The sequence below is a fragment of the Cylas formicarius genome, unplaced genomic scaffold (genome assembly GCF_029955315.1).
Source record: "Cylas formicarius isolate icCylForm1 unplaced genomic scaffold, icCylForm1.1 PGA_scaffold_4__25_contigs__length_36172078, whole genome shotgun sequence".
Classification (NCBI taxonomy): domain Eukaryota; kingdom Metazoa; phylum Arthropoda; class Insecta; order Coleoptera; family Brentidae; genus Cylas; species Cylas formicarius.
Window position 1 is genome coordinate 4,455,006 of NW_026844334.1, and position 13,740 is coordinate 4,468,745.

At 36.7% G+C, this 13,740-nt stretch overlaps 3 protein-coding genes across 5 annotated transcripts in view; 2 read left to right on the forward strand and 1 right to left on the reverse strand.

Moving 5' to 3' along the window:
- The first annotated feature begins 793 nt into the window (after positions 1-793).
- Positions 794-3,684, forward strand: LOC132701618 (meiosis-specific nuclear structural protein 1-like). The gene is made up of 5 exons (XM_060669711.1): positions 794-949; positions 1,005-1,285; positions 1,538-2,135; positions 3,064-3,452; positions 3,508-3,684. Exons 1-5 carry the CDS (start codon positions 947-949, stop codon positions 3,638-3,640), a joined length of 1,404 nt encoding a protein of 467 aa, XP_060525694.1. The 5' UTR covers positions 794-946; the 3' UTR covers positions 3,641-3,684.
- Positions 2,142-4,565, reverse strand: LOC132701619 (calaxin-like). The gene is made up of 5 exons (XM_060669712.1): positions 4,464-4,565; positions 2,837-3,035; positions 2,559-2,786; positions 2,399-2,506; positions 2,142-2,343 (listed from the first exon to the last, which is right to left on the reverse strand). The coding sequence occupies exons 2-5, from the start codon at positions 2,999-3,001 to the stop codon at positions 2,158-2,160; spliced, it is 687 nt and encodes a 228-aa protein (XP_060525695.1). The 5' UTR covers positions 3,002-3,035; positions 4,464-4,565; the 3' UTR covers positions 2,142-2,157.
- Positions 4,566-10,142: 5,577 nt separating this feature from the next.
- The window catches only part of LOC132701044 (zinc finger protein 1), a 704,693-nt gene continuing 701,095 nt past the window's right edge, over positions 10,143-13,740 (forward strand). For 2 of the 3 annotated variants that reach the window (XM_060668676.1, XM_060668678.1), the window contains exon 1: positions 10,143-10,451. In XM_060668676.1, the coding sequence (XP_060524659.1) occupies positions 10,385-10,451 (67 nt within the window). In that variant the 5' untranslated portion in view covers positions 10,143-10,384. The other variant, XM_060668677.1, reaches the window with a different exon arrangement.

Below are 13,740 nucleotides of genomic sequence, written 5' to 3' on the forward strand. Positions count from 1 at the left end.
TCATTTTATACAGTTAAATCTATGGGGGGTAAGTATATGTGTCTGTGGCATCTATGTAAATCCTCGAAAGGGATCTGTAATGATCGAATGATTCTAGCATTGTTGGCCATTAGAAGTAAAGAAGAATTTGAAGAGACCGCCATTTTGTGAAGCTGTCATTTGAGTATCTTGTTTGAACAGTTTATGGGATAAAATGAGTAATCTTAATTCTCACTATTTTTAAATTTTACTCTTAATTGCGTCGGTAAATTATTAGAATCAGCTACTTATTATTTGATTAAACGACAGTTTATAGGATTATAGGATTGTCAAAACGTCAAACGTTATTGCTGTGTGTGTGACATTTAAAGCCCAAGCACGTCTTGCATATTGTAAATTAAAATGTTTTTTTAAAAAATATGGTTGTTACCTCTTAAAACCATTAGTTAAACCCAACAACAAAAGGTACGCTGTGAATTTATGCTCTTACTGAAACGAGAAAGCTGCTAATAAAGCAATTGTCCATAGATGACACCGCCAGTATGTCAAAGTAATTGGAACTACCACCAACATGTAGCGCCATCGTTCGAGAGAACATGCAACTAAGTAGATAGGGCGTGGTGGTGGCGCTATCTCTCCATAGAAAACGATACTAACTAGTTACAGCAATCGATATCTTGATTTTCTTCTCAGATAGGCAAATAAGCCAAGGACGCTCGCCCAATCATTTTATCAAGCGTTTTTTGTTTTATCGTGGTAGTGTGAAAACATCGAAGAGAAAAGAATCGAGCTCATTGCATAATTTATTCTTAAGGGATCTTGCTATACATTTAGAACTACAGAATTTTAAATGAAATAAAAGAACTTCCCTGACACATAGATCAAAGACAACTGTCATTGTTCCGTGGTTGCAACTTTGTTTATTTTGAGATTTGAATTTCGGCATGGAAAAGTAAAACTCAAAAAAATGGTAACACAATATATGAGGGTTTTTCATCGCATAAAACTGAATTTCAACGTTTTAGGCACTCGACAAATATAAAAAGCAAATATTTAGAGAGGAGCTTCGGAAAAGGCAAAACGAAGAACGCTTAGAGCTAGTCAGGGCCCAAATTGAGGAGAGGAACAAGTACGGTAATCTGTGTCGGTATTTCCACGAACAAAAAACCCAGCTGGAAGATGAACAAAAAGCGCACGCATCGAGTGAACAAGAAAACCGTAAACGACTGGAATACGAAAGGGAAACCAACCTGGCGATGGAACTGGATAAAATCAAACGAGACGAACTAGTAAAAATGAAACTAAGGTACTGCCACAGAAGTTGGAAAATGGATGCTTAATAAAAATGTTAAAACTTTGTTTAACCTATTGTTTAAAGTCACTAGGTTGAATGAATTGAAATGAGACCCATAAGCATTGCTTCTGCTGCTGCAAAAGTAATTGGAAAGGTGGTAAAATATGAAATTGTACAATTTTTCTTATTGACACAAAATACAAATTTTAATAAGTATAGGTGGTCATGTCATAGACATTTTTTTTTATTTTGTTATTGTTTCAGGCAGCAGTTGCGAGAGACCTCCCCTGAGTTACGCGAACTGGAAAGGCAGTTGCGGGCGGCTTATATCAATAAAGAATTAGCCGCTCAGATAGCTCAGAAAGAGGAGGACAAAATAAACGAACGAATTTTTGAAAAACGGACCCACGAATTAGTCCAAGCTGCGGTTGAGAACGAACAACAGCTAAGGGAACGTCGCGCCAAAGAAGACGGCATGAAGAAAGCCCAATACAAACAGGAATTACAGGAGCAGATGATTCTCAGGGAGAAATCCAAAAGGTATCTGTACGAAGAGTTCCTAAGAGAGAAGAAAATGATCGACGACATCGTACAGAGGATCCACGACGAGGACGAACTCGAAATGCAAGAGAAGATGTGCAAGATGAAGAGAACGCGGGAGGACATGGTCGCGTTCAAGGCCGTGCAAGACGCGTGGAAACGGAAAAAGAGAGAAGAAATCGAAGAGGAGAATAGAAGGATTCAGGAGTTTCTCGAGAAAAAAATGGCGGACATCACCGCGAGGTTAGAGGAAAAGAAGAGGATGGATCAAGTTCGTGCGAAGATGCGCGAAGAACTCGCGAAAAAGATCTACAAAATGGAGGTAACAATCTTTATTTTTTTTCCTACAGGGTGGGTGGCGTGTGAGTGAAAGTGGTGAGGAAGGAGTACGCTGCCATTCTCGACGGCAGGCATTGACCGAAAACCTCGAGCAGCATCGGGTTCTTCAGCACCGACTGTTTGTAATCGTTAAAGGATATCTTCCCGTCTCTGTCGAGGTCCATCTTTTTCGTTATCACTTCGATCATGTCCTAAGTTCGGACATCTTATTTTTTTGGGCTGGGTTTCGAATCTATTTCAGGTTACCTTGACCGATTCGTCCGCGTCCTCCCCACCTTGACTGACCATCGAGCCCCTCAATAAGTGGAAGATGTTATCCCGCGCCAGTACTCCCTCGCCCATGATGTCGTAGACCTAGTGGTGACCTTTTTATACGTCGAAGGCGGGGTGTCGTACACGCGATTACCGTGAAGCAAAAATTGATTTTCTCCTCTAAAGTGCCTCTGAGGAACAAAGACAGGGTCGTGGCCCACGTTTCCATGGTGATAAACGGGCTGGGACCCTTGTCGACGGCGAGGAACATCCTATCCATGAGGTTGTCGTCGGTCATGTCCAAAGCGCAGTGCAACATGTCTCGGAACTGGATCTTGGTCACGCCCCTTTCCCTTTTCCCTTGACCGTGATGTTCGTTTTCCTATATGCAACTCCCTATATTCGACTGTCTATCGACCGAGTTCTCAATACCTTCTCGAGCTTGTAGTACATGATCGACAGCGCCTCCAGTTCCACGTAGTCAAAGTGCAGCTTCTTCTCCAACCTCTGTATCAGCGGCTTGTGTCTTTTTTTGAATCTGGTCTCCTCCATGATGTCCATGGAGGCGTCCAGCCAGTCCCCGTAGTCCCCGGCCATTATATTATATCTCGATTTCTTTTGCACGCGAAAACTGACGACACGTCAACGTGACGTTTCAGGCGCAACGGAAAGAAAGGGAAGACGTCATGCAAGAGCTGATGGAATTGGAGAGAAGCGAGGAGATGGAACGAAGACATCGGGAGGAGATAGAGAAACGAATAAAACGAAGATTGGACGTAAAGGCGTCGCTCGCTGCTCAAGTCGCCGAAAGGGAAGATAAAATCAGGCGGGAAGCGGAAGAAGACGCGAGATACAAGCAGCGGCTGTTGGAGGAATTGGCGGAGAACGAGAAACTCGAACAGATGTCAGCGCAGAAGAAGAGGATGAAGATGCTTCAGCTGAGAAAGGAGGTGGAGGAAACGATGACGGAAAGAAGGCAGAAGAGGGCCGAAGAGATGCAGCTTCTGGTCAAATTGCGTGAGCAAGAAGAGAAAGCACTAGAGGACAGGTGATTTATCGTGGTCTAACGTAACGCGCAGAGTAATGGTTCTTTTGTTTTGTAGGCGGAAAATCGTGGAAGAAGAGCGGGTGTCGATGTTGAAGGAACACGTTCAGAATTTGGTCGGTTATTTGCCGAAAGGGCTGTTGAAGCCGGAAGATCTGACCCATTTGGGAGGCGATATCAGACAGAGTTGATTTTCTTGTACCAATTTATATTTTTTAAATAAATTTTGTAGTAATTCCGCAGTTTAGTTTCGGGTTAACTTGATATGATATGATATGTTAAAGTTTTCAGAGTTAAATGAAGAATGAGGCAATTAAATAGAATAAATGTTGCAGTTATTCTGCAATCAACATGAGCCAGTTTTAAAAGACTCAGTCAGACAATCAGTCAAAATTTCATTAATAAAACGGCAATGGCTTTATACTAGAATCATTAAATTATTAATACCAAAAATATAACAGAGGAGGAACTACATATTGCCGACATAATTAAACAAATTTCTTAAGATTGCTTTACCTAAGAACTAGAAAAATCGGTGGCAATATTAACCTTGCTGCATCTTTAATAATCGGATACGAAAGATTTGATTTTGTTTTATAAAAAAAATCCTTCAACACTTCCATATTAGTTTAATTTTTTTACTGTGAACGAAAACTTGCGCATTCACCGAAATATAAGAAACATATGCAAAAAAAATCTAAACACGTTCAATTTCATGCTTTTGAAAAGGCGAGTTCTCAATGACACGACGCAAAAATGTACATTTTTTTGCAGTTTAATAATTATTTCTGCATTTAAATTACTTTCTGTTAGGATACTTTTTATTTGAAAATAGTTGAAACCAGTAGTTCCTGTGGTTCCTACACGTTATAATCCTTAGTGCTTAAATTCATATGTCAGATTCGCGTGTCGTTGCCTGAGAAAGCGGTGTGTTCACTTTTGTCTTAAGACAAGGCGACATTTTAAATATTTCTAAAGCGCATCGCCAAATTATGAATTTTCTGTTGTACTTACAAGCCAAAAAGCAAAGCACGGGAAGCCCAACGTCACCAACCACTCACCAACTACAGATTAAAAAAAATAAAACTTTGGCCATTAAAAAGATTGACGTAAAACACAGCTACCGCGATTTGGTAATGCATACAAATTTACCACTTGTCTTCTTCTTTTCTTTTAGTTTTTTATCAAACCAGAAAACAATTAGGTTGGTTGGTTTAGGCAAGTTCCATTAGATTTAAATAGGTAAATGCACTAATAATCACAATCACAAAGTTCCTAATATACACAATACAACTAGTTTGACGCGTTTACAGACAGACAGAATCAAAATGTATATGACAGTTCGGGATTGGCATGCTAGGAATTTGGTTTTGGCCATCTAATAATTAGAAAAGTTCCATGGAAGAATGACATTTAACGATACGCCTACTTATTTTTTTTATTGTTTTTATTTCATTTTTTTTAACATGCCAAGAATTTTTCATGCCCACATAAAATCAAAATTTCGAAAAATTATTCATATTAAGTTTCACATATTTATTCATTTTTTAGGTTATTGCTATTTCGCAGGAATTTATTATAATGTATGCACTATATTTTAGAAAAATGTAGAGTTAGGAGACCTCATTAGATATCCAAAGGGCCTAGAGAGTGAACCAACGAATATTTAAGTTATAATGAAAATTAAGTTTATTTATATAGTGGTTATTAGAAAAAATACATTATACAGAATTTAAATGATATAAAGTCATAATATTCTTTATTATCTGAGACACTTTCATCTTTTCTTCAATGACACTGGATACCTTAATGCCTAAAAAAAAATGTTGTGATGTCATAGCCAACCACATTTCTACATATTTTGTTATTTCTCTGTTGTTTTGATGCCAGATGAAACCAGCATTTTATGACGAACATATTTAACTAAACTTTATGGATTGAATTAACGAACTCTTTTTAGTTCACTTTTTGTTGTATATATTTATTTAGGTCAAGTTTCTTACCTTGTTCAGATTTTTAGTTTTGATTTTAGCCTATGAACTCTAATTATTTACTTTTGTTATTAACATTTATTAAATCTCTGTAGCAAGTGCGTAGTGTAGAGTTTTGTTAGGAATAGGTTTTATTCGTATCTCTGGAGTATTATATTTTTAAATGAAGTAGTATCGGTCTTTCCTATTAAAAAAATTCCAAATATTGCCAAGTAACCCAATGTGGGCAGCTTTAAATGTGTATCATCATTTCCTTAGTCTGTGGTTAAATTTCCGTTGCAATACCCGCTTCAGTAGCGTCACAACACAATTTTATATGGGGCAATCAAAATGTAAAAAAAATAACACACATAACCTTAATTTCTCCCTAAACTATGCAAAATTCGTATAGGAATTTCTTAGGAAAGTGACCTTTATTTTAACCAAGGATTCAAAAAATGTCGAAATACCCAGGGTGTTCCTTTTAAAATAAGAGAGATGATGTTTGGAACACCCTGTATCAACAAAATTATAATATTTTAAATGGGTTGGAAAATTTGCACTTGATTTTTACGTTTTATTTATTTCGCTGGGGAAGAAGTAAATGCCTTTTTAAATGAAAGCCAAATTTTTTTGCTTCAACTGAGACTATTTAGGGATTATTAAGGATTAGGATTTTTATTGGAAAAATCTCTCAAAAACGTACTAAAACCTTCTATTCCTTATTACATCAACCTGAAGTCATGGCTAATTATTATTCAGAATGTTTGTTTATCGCCCAATTTTGATAATTCTTTTTAATGGTTAAATTTCACTGAAAGGCACTTACGATTTTCTTAAAATTAAATATGATTAGAGAGACTTTGAAGCACTGAATTTTTTTAATTAAAAATGACTTCTCATCTAATAATGAAAATAACAGAAATATTAAAATTCATTGATGTCGGCATACTGCTTCCTTAGTAAAACCAAGTTTGCCATGGAGAAGCGAATACTCAACTGTCAAATTCACTCGCTAATTTATGCTTTAATTTTGTTTGCATTATATCTTTCGAATTCTAAGATTTATTAATGCTGCCATTTTAAGGTGATATTAAAAAATAAATGTCCGTTAGACAGTCTTTTTTGTCATTATTTTCGAAATTTGTATGATAAAAATTTGTAAGATCTTAATATTACATACGAAATAATCGTTGTTTACAAAGTTGACAATATTTATACTGTATATATACTTCGGCGTTTCCTAGTTTTATACAACATTGCAAAACCCAAATGCATGCAGATGATACACAAGTTACTCATTTTCGGGAGATAAAATTTTGGAAAGCTGTCAAATCATAAATAATGATCTAGAAATCATTAACAGGGTGTCCCTAGAACATTCACTAAATCTAAATCCAAAAAAATCTATAGCCATGTTCTTTGGTAGGCCCTTGGTTAGTTGATCGATTATCGCAAATAGTTGAAATAAAAATGTGTGCATTCCTCTGAAAACAGAGGCAAATAAACTCGCTCGACAGTAAGCTAAGATTTAATGGTCACATTACACAATGTATTAAAAAATCCATTGCTTACTTAAACTGCTTATATGGTTCTAAAAATATTTTAAACCAAACATTAAAAAAGGTTCTATGTGATTCGATAGTTTTATCTTCTTTTAACCACTATGATGTCGTCTATGGCTCATGTCTGACAACGGCTGCCTCAGAACGGATTCACAAAATCCAGAAATACTGTCTAAGGTTCATTTTTGGGATTAAACGCGGCGGGCCTCTTAGCCATAAAATGAAGGAAGTCCGATGGTTTAATATGAAAAATCGATGATATCTCCATGAATGTAATCTTTATCTCAAAATTATAAGATTGAGGTCTCCCCGTTATCTTTTCAAAAAAATTGGCTTTCGCACGGACGTTCACAATTGAAATTTAAGATTTAAAGGCCTGCTCTCCCCTCCACGTCACACCTTTTGAATTTTTGAAAGATCCTTTACAGATGACATGGCTAAAACATATAATGCATTGGATTAGTCCCTTAAATTGCTGCTGCGTGAAGTATTATTATCATTAAATATTTAAGTACTGTAAACTATTTCCAAAGTGTAAGTCCCTCTATTTGCACAGATCGTACTAGATATTTCTTTATTTATTTATGTATATTTTTCCTGTCTAGCGCTGCTACCTTCTTCTTAGGAGGCACAAAATATCTTATTTTGTTCATCCGAACCGCGTCCTTTTCATTGTATATCAATACGTGAATAAAATTATTATTATTATTATTATTTGTGTTTTGAAAACATTAAAATTTTGGTCACTGGTCTAGCTACATTTAGGTAGTCCTGAACACGAATCTGTTGTTGTTTTCAATCTGAAAAAATCTCTAAACGTATTTCTTGATTTTCCGCTTAAAAAAACTGTGTCAGTTAACCATGACTTTAGACCTTATCTTTAGTATAATTTATCCGACAAAAAGGAATTTTAAACATTCTACAGGCGTAATTTTTAAGCGAACTTCATGGGAATTCGTATGGTTAGGTTTTATGTACTCCTGAATAAGAATTCGTTTAAACTTTATTCTTAAAGGATGGTCCATGACTTTAGGTTAGATCTATAAAACAAAAAAAAAGTTATCAAAACCAAATCGTAATCAAAGATTTTACAACGATGTACATAAACGATATTTCAAATACCCTGGAAATTTCAAATCTGGAATGGATTTTTTTTTTGTTATCGATCGATTCAAGTGATCAATGTTAAAGCATGCCGCGTGCTAGCTCAAGAGTTGTTCAAATATGAGACTCTTAATTTACAAGTCGATAATGAAAACGCTCTAGAAGTCGGTCTCAACTAGGTGGTATTATTTATTATTGTAATCATCACAGACAAGTAACCTATATCAGGTAGAGTTCTCCTAAGGATATACCGTTTTTTTCTACCTTTTTTGGTTTTGACTTCGGAATGAGTAAAGCGGAAGGGACCATTCATTTCAGTACGTGTACCACAAGCCAAGCAGTATTTAAGATATTAGCCGACAAGAACTCTGCCGTGCGGGGTGTTGTATTTTAAAAAGTGTGTTATATTAGTGTGCTTTTTATAAACCTTCCTAAAGCAGTCCCTACTTGAAACATTATAGAAATTGCTATATTTGGGTTCTAAGTACTCCTGAATAAGAATTCGTTGACCATGACATTATGTCGAAGTAATAAGCAAAAGAAAGTTTTAGTGCATTTTTCAAATAACTATCCAACAATTTTTTTTATCCAAATTGATCCATAAACAAAGATTTCACAAGAGTGTACAGTTCTTAATTGGGACACACTGTATTAATATTAATAATATTAATAAATAAATAAAGACAACTACCAAATTGCATAGAAATAGTCAAAATACACAATAGGTACAATATACATACCATAGAATAAAACATTTACTCAAAAAAGTTCGTCTATAATATTTTGGATAACAAAAATAACTCTTAACTTCAAATTCCGTAATTTGTTAAAGACATACAATGACATTTCAAAAATCAATGGACTTGTCAAGGAGAGAATTGGGCAAATAATATATAATAATATATGTTTTTGAGCCAAAAATGCTTTAGCGGCATTTACAGATGCTCCCCAGAAATTGAGCCCATAACGTAATCGGGACTCCAGCTTCGCATGTACAAATTAAGCAACTGAAATAATTTTTGTTATTTACTTTCCTTATAATTATGGAGTGGTTTTGGTGTAATTCTCTTTGTGAAGCATCTAATTTTCGCCAAAAAAGGATAAAAAAAAATTCCAAAGAAAATTATTTATCGAGCAAGACTTTTCTTATGGCTCGGAAGCATTATAAACATAAATATCAGGACGTGATATTGCCTGAAAGTTGTTGTTATAAGGAATTCCTAGTAAAACCAAGATATTTGTCTTACCAAAAGTAAGTAAATAAATTATTATTAAAATTTATATAAAAATATTATATTCTAATTTCTTTGATTTATATTCGTATATATATGATATGTATTCGTATATATATTTGCCGTTTTAATTAATTCGACCCACGTGTTTTTGGCCTGCATGTGTTTTATTTACTTGACTCGGTTAAATTTATTATTAAATAAATAAATAAAACATATGTACAATTACTATACATGAGTCTTACTACTAATTTTTTATTTAATTAATATAATTAAACGACATTAAAATTAGGTCACATAAATATTAAATGAAAGAAAATTATTTCAAATTCTTTAAAAAAAATAGCTGTTTAATTGCTCCTCGTTTTTCACGATTAAATGTGACAAAGAGCTCCATGAAATAAATTTTACTTAAGTGTCTTGCATAGTTGGGGTTTTTGCCTGCGTTGAAATAAGGATTAATTTTAATTTTAATGTTAATAATCTACGTCAACATATGAAAGAAATAACCAGTCCAAGTCCAAGAAAACATATGTTTCGACAACGCGACGCGTATTGCGCTCTTAACTGTGACTTTGGCGCGAAACGCGGTCGCTTCGAGCGCCCTCCGGCGGCGTCTCCTCGTACTTCGCAGCCCGGCCTTTCCGCTCCTCCCCCCGCGCACATGGCACGTCGGAAAATTGTCCGCCGCGCGTCCGCACCGATCGTCGTCGCCGACAAAAATGTCCGTCCCGATCAGCTGACGGACGACCATTTACCGTCCCCCGCCGCCGCCCGCGCCTCCATCCCGCATTTTATCACGATAGTGTCAAGGTGAAAACAACGCGTGCAGGTAGGCAGTAACCTGTATCGCAGGTGCGCCAATCAGGGCGTACAGGTTCGCGTCCAATGGAGTACGTCCGATCCTGTTTATATCGGGAGGACCCAGTTTCGGCGCGGCCATCGTCAAGGAGGGATGTTTTCGTTCGTTTTCCGTCACGAAGACGACGTCATCGACTCGCGAGAGTGAACGGCGACGGTGCGCGGGTGTTGATGGGTGTTGGTGGGGACGAAACGTCGCGGACATGTCCTCGTCGAGGGGTAACGAGTGCTGCGGGGGGCGGCGGAAGCAGGCCAAGCCGCAACGTAAAGGTGAGTGTGTCGCCGAAGCAAACAAAACCATGTGCTCGGGCGCGAGGGTGGCGCCCCCTACGCGATTTGTTACGCAGATAGGGGCGAGATGATTGCCGGCATTGGCGATTTTACAATTCAAACTGTTAACTATTCCGGAGGTAAATTTTGAAATGGAAAACTTTGTTTGCTTAATCATACGAGCTTTCAGCCTTAAAGCATGCTGCGTGCTAGCTCAGGAGTTGTTCGAGACTCTTAAGTCGTACATCCGATACCTTTAAACAAGTCGCTAATGAAAACACTCTAGAAGTCAGTCTCAACTAGATGGTATTATTTATTATTGTAATTATCACAGACAAGTTACCTAAATCATGTAGTTCTCCCGACGATATACCGTTTTACAACCTGAGTTTAAGATTGTATTACTGTTGTTTTGCAAAAATGCACCCCACTTTTTAAGTCACTCGCTTATTAAGCACTCGCTCTGCTACGCTCCGCTCGTTCCAAGTAAACTCGTGACTCGAATGCCTTTTACCACACCTGTTTCATAATACACTATTTTCTATTTAGTCACAATAATTCTGAAAATATAAAAATTACCAAATCACAAAATGTTTGTTGGTCTGTGTTAAAGATCGTTGAACGATATACCCTTTTTAAAACATTTTATGATTTTGACTTCGGAATGAATTTACAAAGCGGAAGGGATCATCCTGCACGCGACAATAACTGTGCCGCGCAAACTATCGTATAGAGCAGGGATTTTTTTTTTATTAAATTGTTATATTAATTCAAAAGGTGGTATTCCGCAGGGATCAGTTTTTGGGCGGTTGCTTTTTCTAATTTATGTAAGCGACATAAGTGAAAACATCACACAAATCACACTGTTTGCAGATGATAGAAAACTCCTACTGAAAACTATGATGACCTTCTGAGAAACCTAACAATGATAGAAATTTGGTCCAAAAAATGGAAAATGAAATTGAACCAAGAGAATAGTTATAACCTTAATAGAAAGAGTTTCGAACAAGTAGAAGAACAGAAAGACCTTGGATTTTGATAACTTCCAACTTGAAATGGGAGACGCATATTTCAAAAGTAGTTGGTTGAACAGGTTAATTCTTTGGTGTTTTGTATGAAGAGGGCCTTAATAGATCACGCCATAGTAAAACTTTATAAGTCTTTCATTCGTCCAAAATTAGAATGTTGTCAGACAATATGGGGTCCCTGCTTTATTAAAGACATTGAAATGCTCGAGCTCGTTCAAAGAAGAATAACAAAACTTGCAATCCATTTATCAACGATTCCTATGAGGAAAGACTGGTAAAGCTGAATTTAACATTGAAAAAAAGACGATTACGTGGTGATCTAATTGAGACTTACAATATGATTGGTATTAAAGGGGGGCGCCCTCGCGGGCGTCCAAGCACTTAGGCCACCAGATGGGCCCGTTGTGCCCCCAGGCCGCTCTAGAGGGCGTCCAGAATGCCGCCCCTCCTGTAGAAGGTCAGCAACTCCTTTAGTCCAATACCGTGCACTGAGTCCGGATCGATCAGGGCCGTTCCGAAGACTCCCAATCTTGCCCATGTCAGGGCAGGGCACTCGGTGAGCAGATGATACGGGGTCTCCTCCCCTTCCATGCACCACCTACACTCCGGGTCGTCTCCAATGCCTAGCAAGCAGAGATGCCTCCTAAGCCTGCAATGTCCTGTGTAGGCCCCTGTTAGTGCTCTACACTCCCTTCTGGTCAGTCTAAGCAGCTCCCTGGTCCGAGGAAGGGTTACAATATGATACATGTGAACTGAACATCTTTCAAAATAAATCGAATATCCATCTACGAGGTCACTCCAAAAAATTAACCAAAGAAAAGACTGTTAAACTGCAGAGAAAAAACTTCCTATGCAACAGAGTGGTGTATACCTGGAACTCCCTTTCGGAAGACGCAGTGTCCGCAACAACTACTAATTCTTTCAAAAACAAATTGGATTGAGAATTGCACCATCTGATGAGAGTTTATAATATTATATAATCAATAATTCTTTTGTCTTCCTTTTTTTAACAAGGATTATTTTTTTTATGTATCAGACATTGTAAATTATATTCATCCGCCTCGTCTGGTTAACGGCTTGCTGTTGTAAATAAATAAATAAAACTAAATAAAAGGGTAGTGCGATAGTGGGATTCAATATTGGTAGGTATCAGGCCATGGAATATTAACAATTTCATAAAACACCAACTTTTAGGTAACCGCTAGTAAAAGCGTGGTTATACGTTTGTTTTACTTTGCCTGTCGAGAACTAACCATTAAAAATACCATGCAAATGTAGCGAAATGTCAAACAACTTAGTCAAAGATGTTTTCGGGAGATGAATTGAATTATAAAATGAAAATTGAAGAATATTTTAAGAATATATAATAGGGTAAAGCTGACTATAACTTTTTTTTTAAAGCACTATTCGACTGAGGTAACTATTTGTAACATATCATCATTCAATGCATACCGTAGATTTGTAGATATTCGGCTCTAAAAAAACTTATTGTTTGAGGATAGATATATGGGGTAGTTGCCCCTGGCAAAATTTCGACATGAGTATAGATGCCCTACAATGGGATAGATGCCTCCGTAATAAAGAAAAAAATTCGTAGAAAATTAAATAAAATGTTTATTTGCTTTGTTAGTTGCAATAATCTATTATAAGGTTTTTTTATCCAAATATACCGTAAAACTAAAGTAAGTGGCACTTTTATAGGAACAAATGGCTCAGTCTTTCAATCATTCTTTGGATAAACTTAGCAACTTAACAACGTCTATTAAAAATCATTTAAAACTTTACCGAACTAAATTTAGGAATAATAAAACTTAAAACAAATCCGTCCCTTAGGACTTCTTTGGAAAAAAAAAACAAAGCTTCCTTCTTAAAAAAAAACTAACAGTAATCAAAATTTTCAAATAATCAACAAATATAGAGATACTGTTTACTTTGGCCAGGTTACTTATTCTTTGAATTCACTTTGGCCAGGTTAGCTTTTAGAGCTGCAAGCTTCTTCTTGTGTCCACATCTATTGCAGTAATCGCCATATAGAGTGCAATCTTCTTGTAACCAGAGTTTACACATCAGGCACTGAATCCAGTCCGCCGTGGACTTGGTACTTGCATAGTCATCGAAACATTCTCGGCATTTACACCGACTTGGCCTTTATCCATTTCCCCAGAAGCTTTGCAAAGGGCTTCTTCAGACCAAGCAGCCCCTATTTTCCTTTATATTTTCGCGGCATTTTGTCTAAAATAAAAAATGAAATTAGCTGATAC

Excerpts from the sequence above, each read along its gene's own strand:
- LOC132701618 (XM_060669711.1), top strand. Across the intron at positions 1,286-1,537 it reads CTAGTAAAAATGAAACTAAG|GCAGCAGTTGCGAGAGACCT; the intron begins GTACTGCCACAG and ends TTATTGTTTCAG. Across the intron at positions 3,453-3,507 it reads GAGAAAGCACTAGAGGACAG|GCGGAAAATCGTGGAAGAAG; the intron begins GTGATTTATCGT and ends TTTGTTTTGTAG.
- LOC132701619 (XM_060669712.1), bottom strand. The coding sequence starts at position 3,001 with ATGGCCGGGGACTACGGGGACTGGCTGGACGCCTCCATGGACATCATG. Across the intron at positions 2,787-2,836 it reads TGTACTACAAGCTCGAGAAG|GAAAACGAACATCACGGTCA; the intron begins GTATTGAGAACT and ends AGTTGCATATAG. Across the intron at positions 2,507-2,558 it reads AAATCAATTTTTGCTTCACG|GTCTACGACATCATGGGCGA; the intron begins GTAATCGCGTGT and ends GGTCACCACTAG.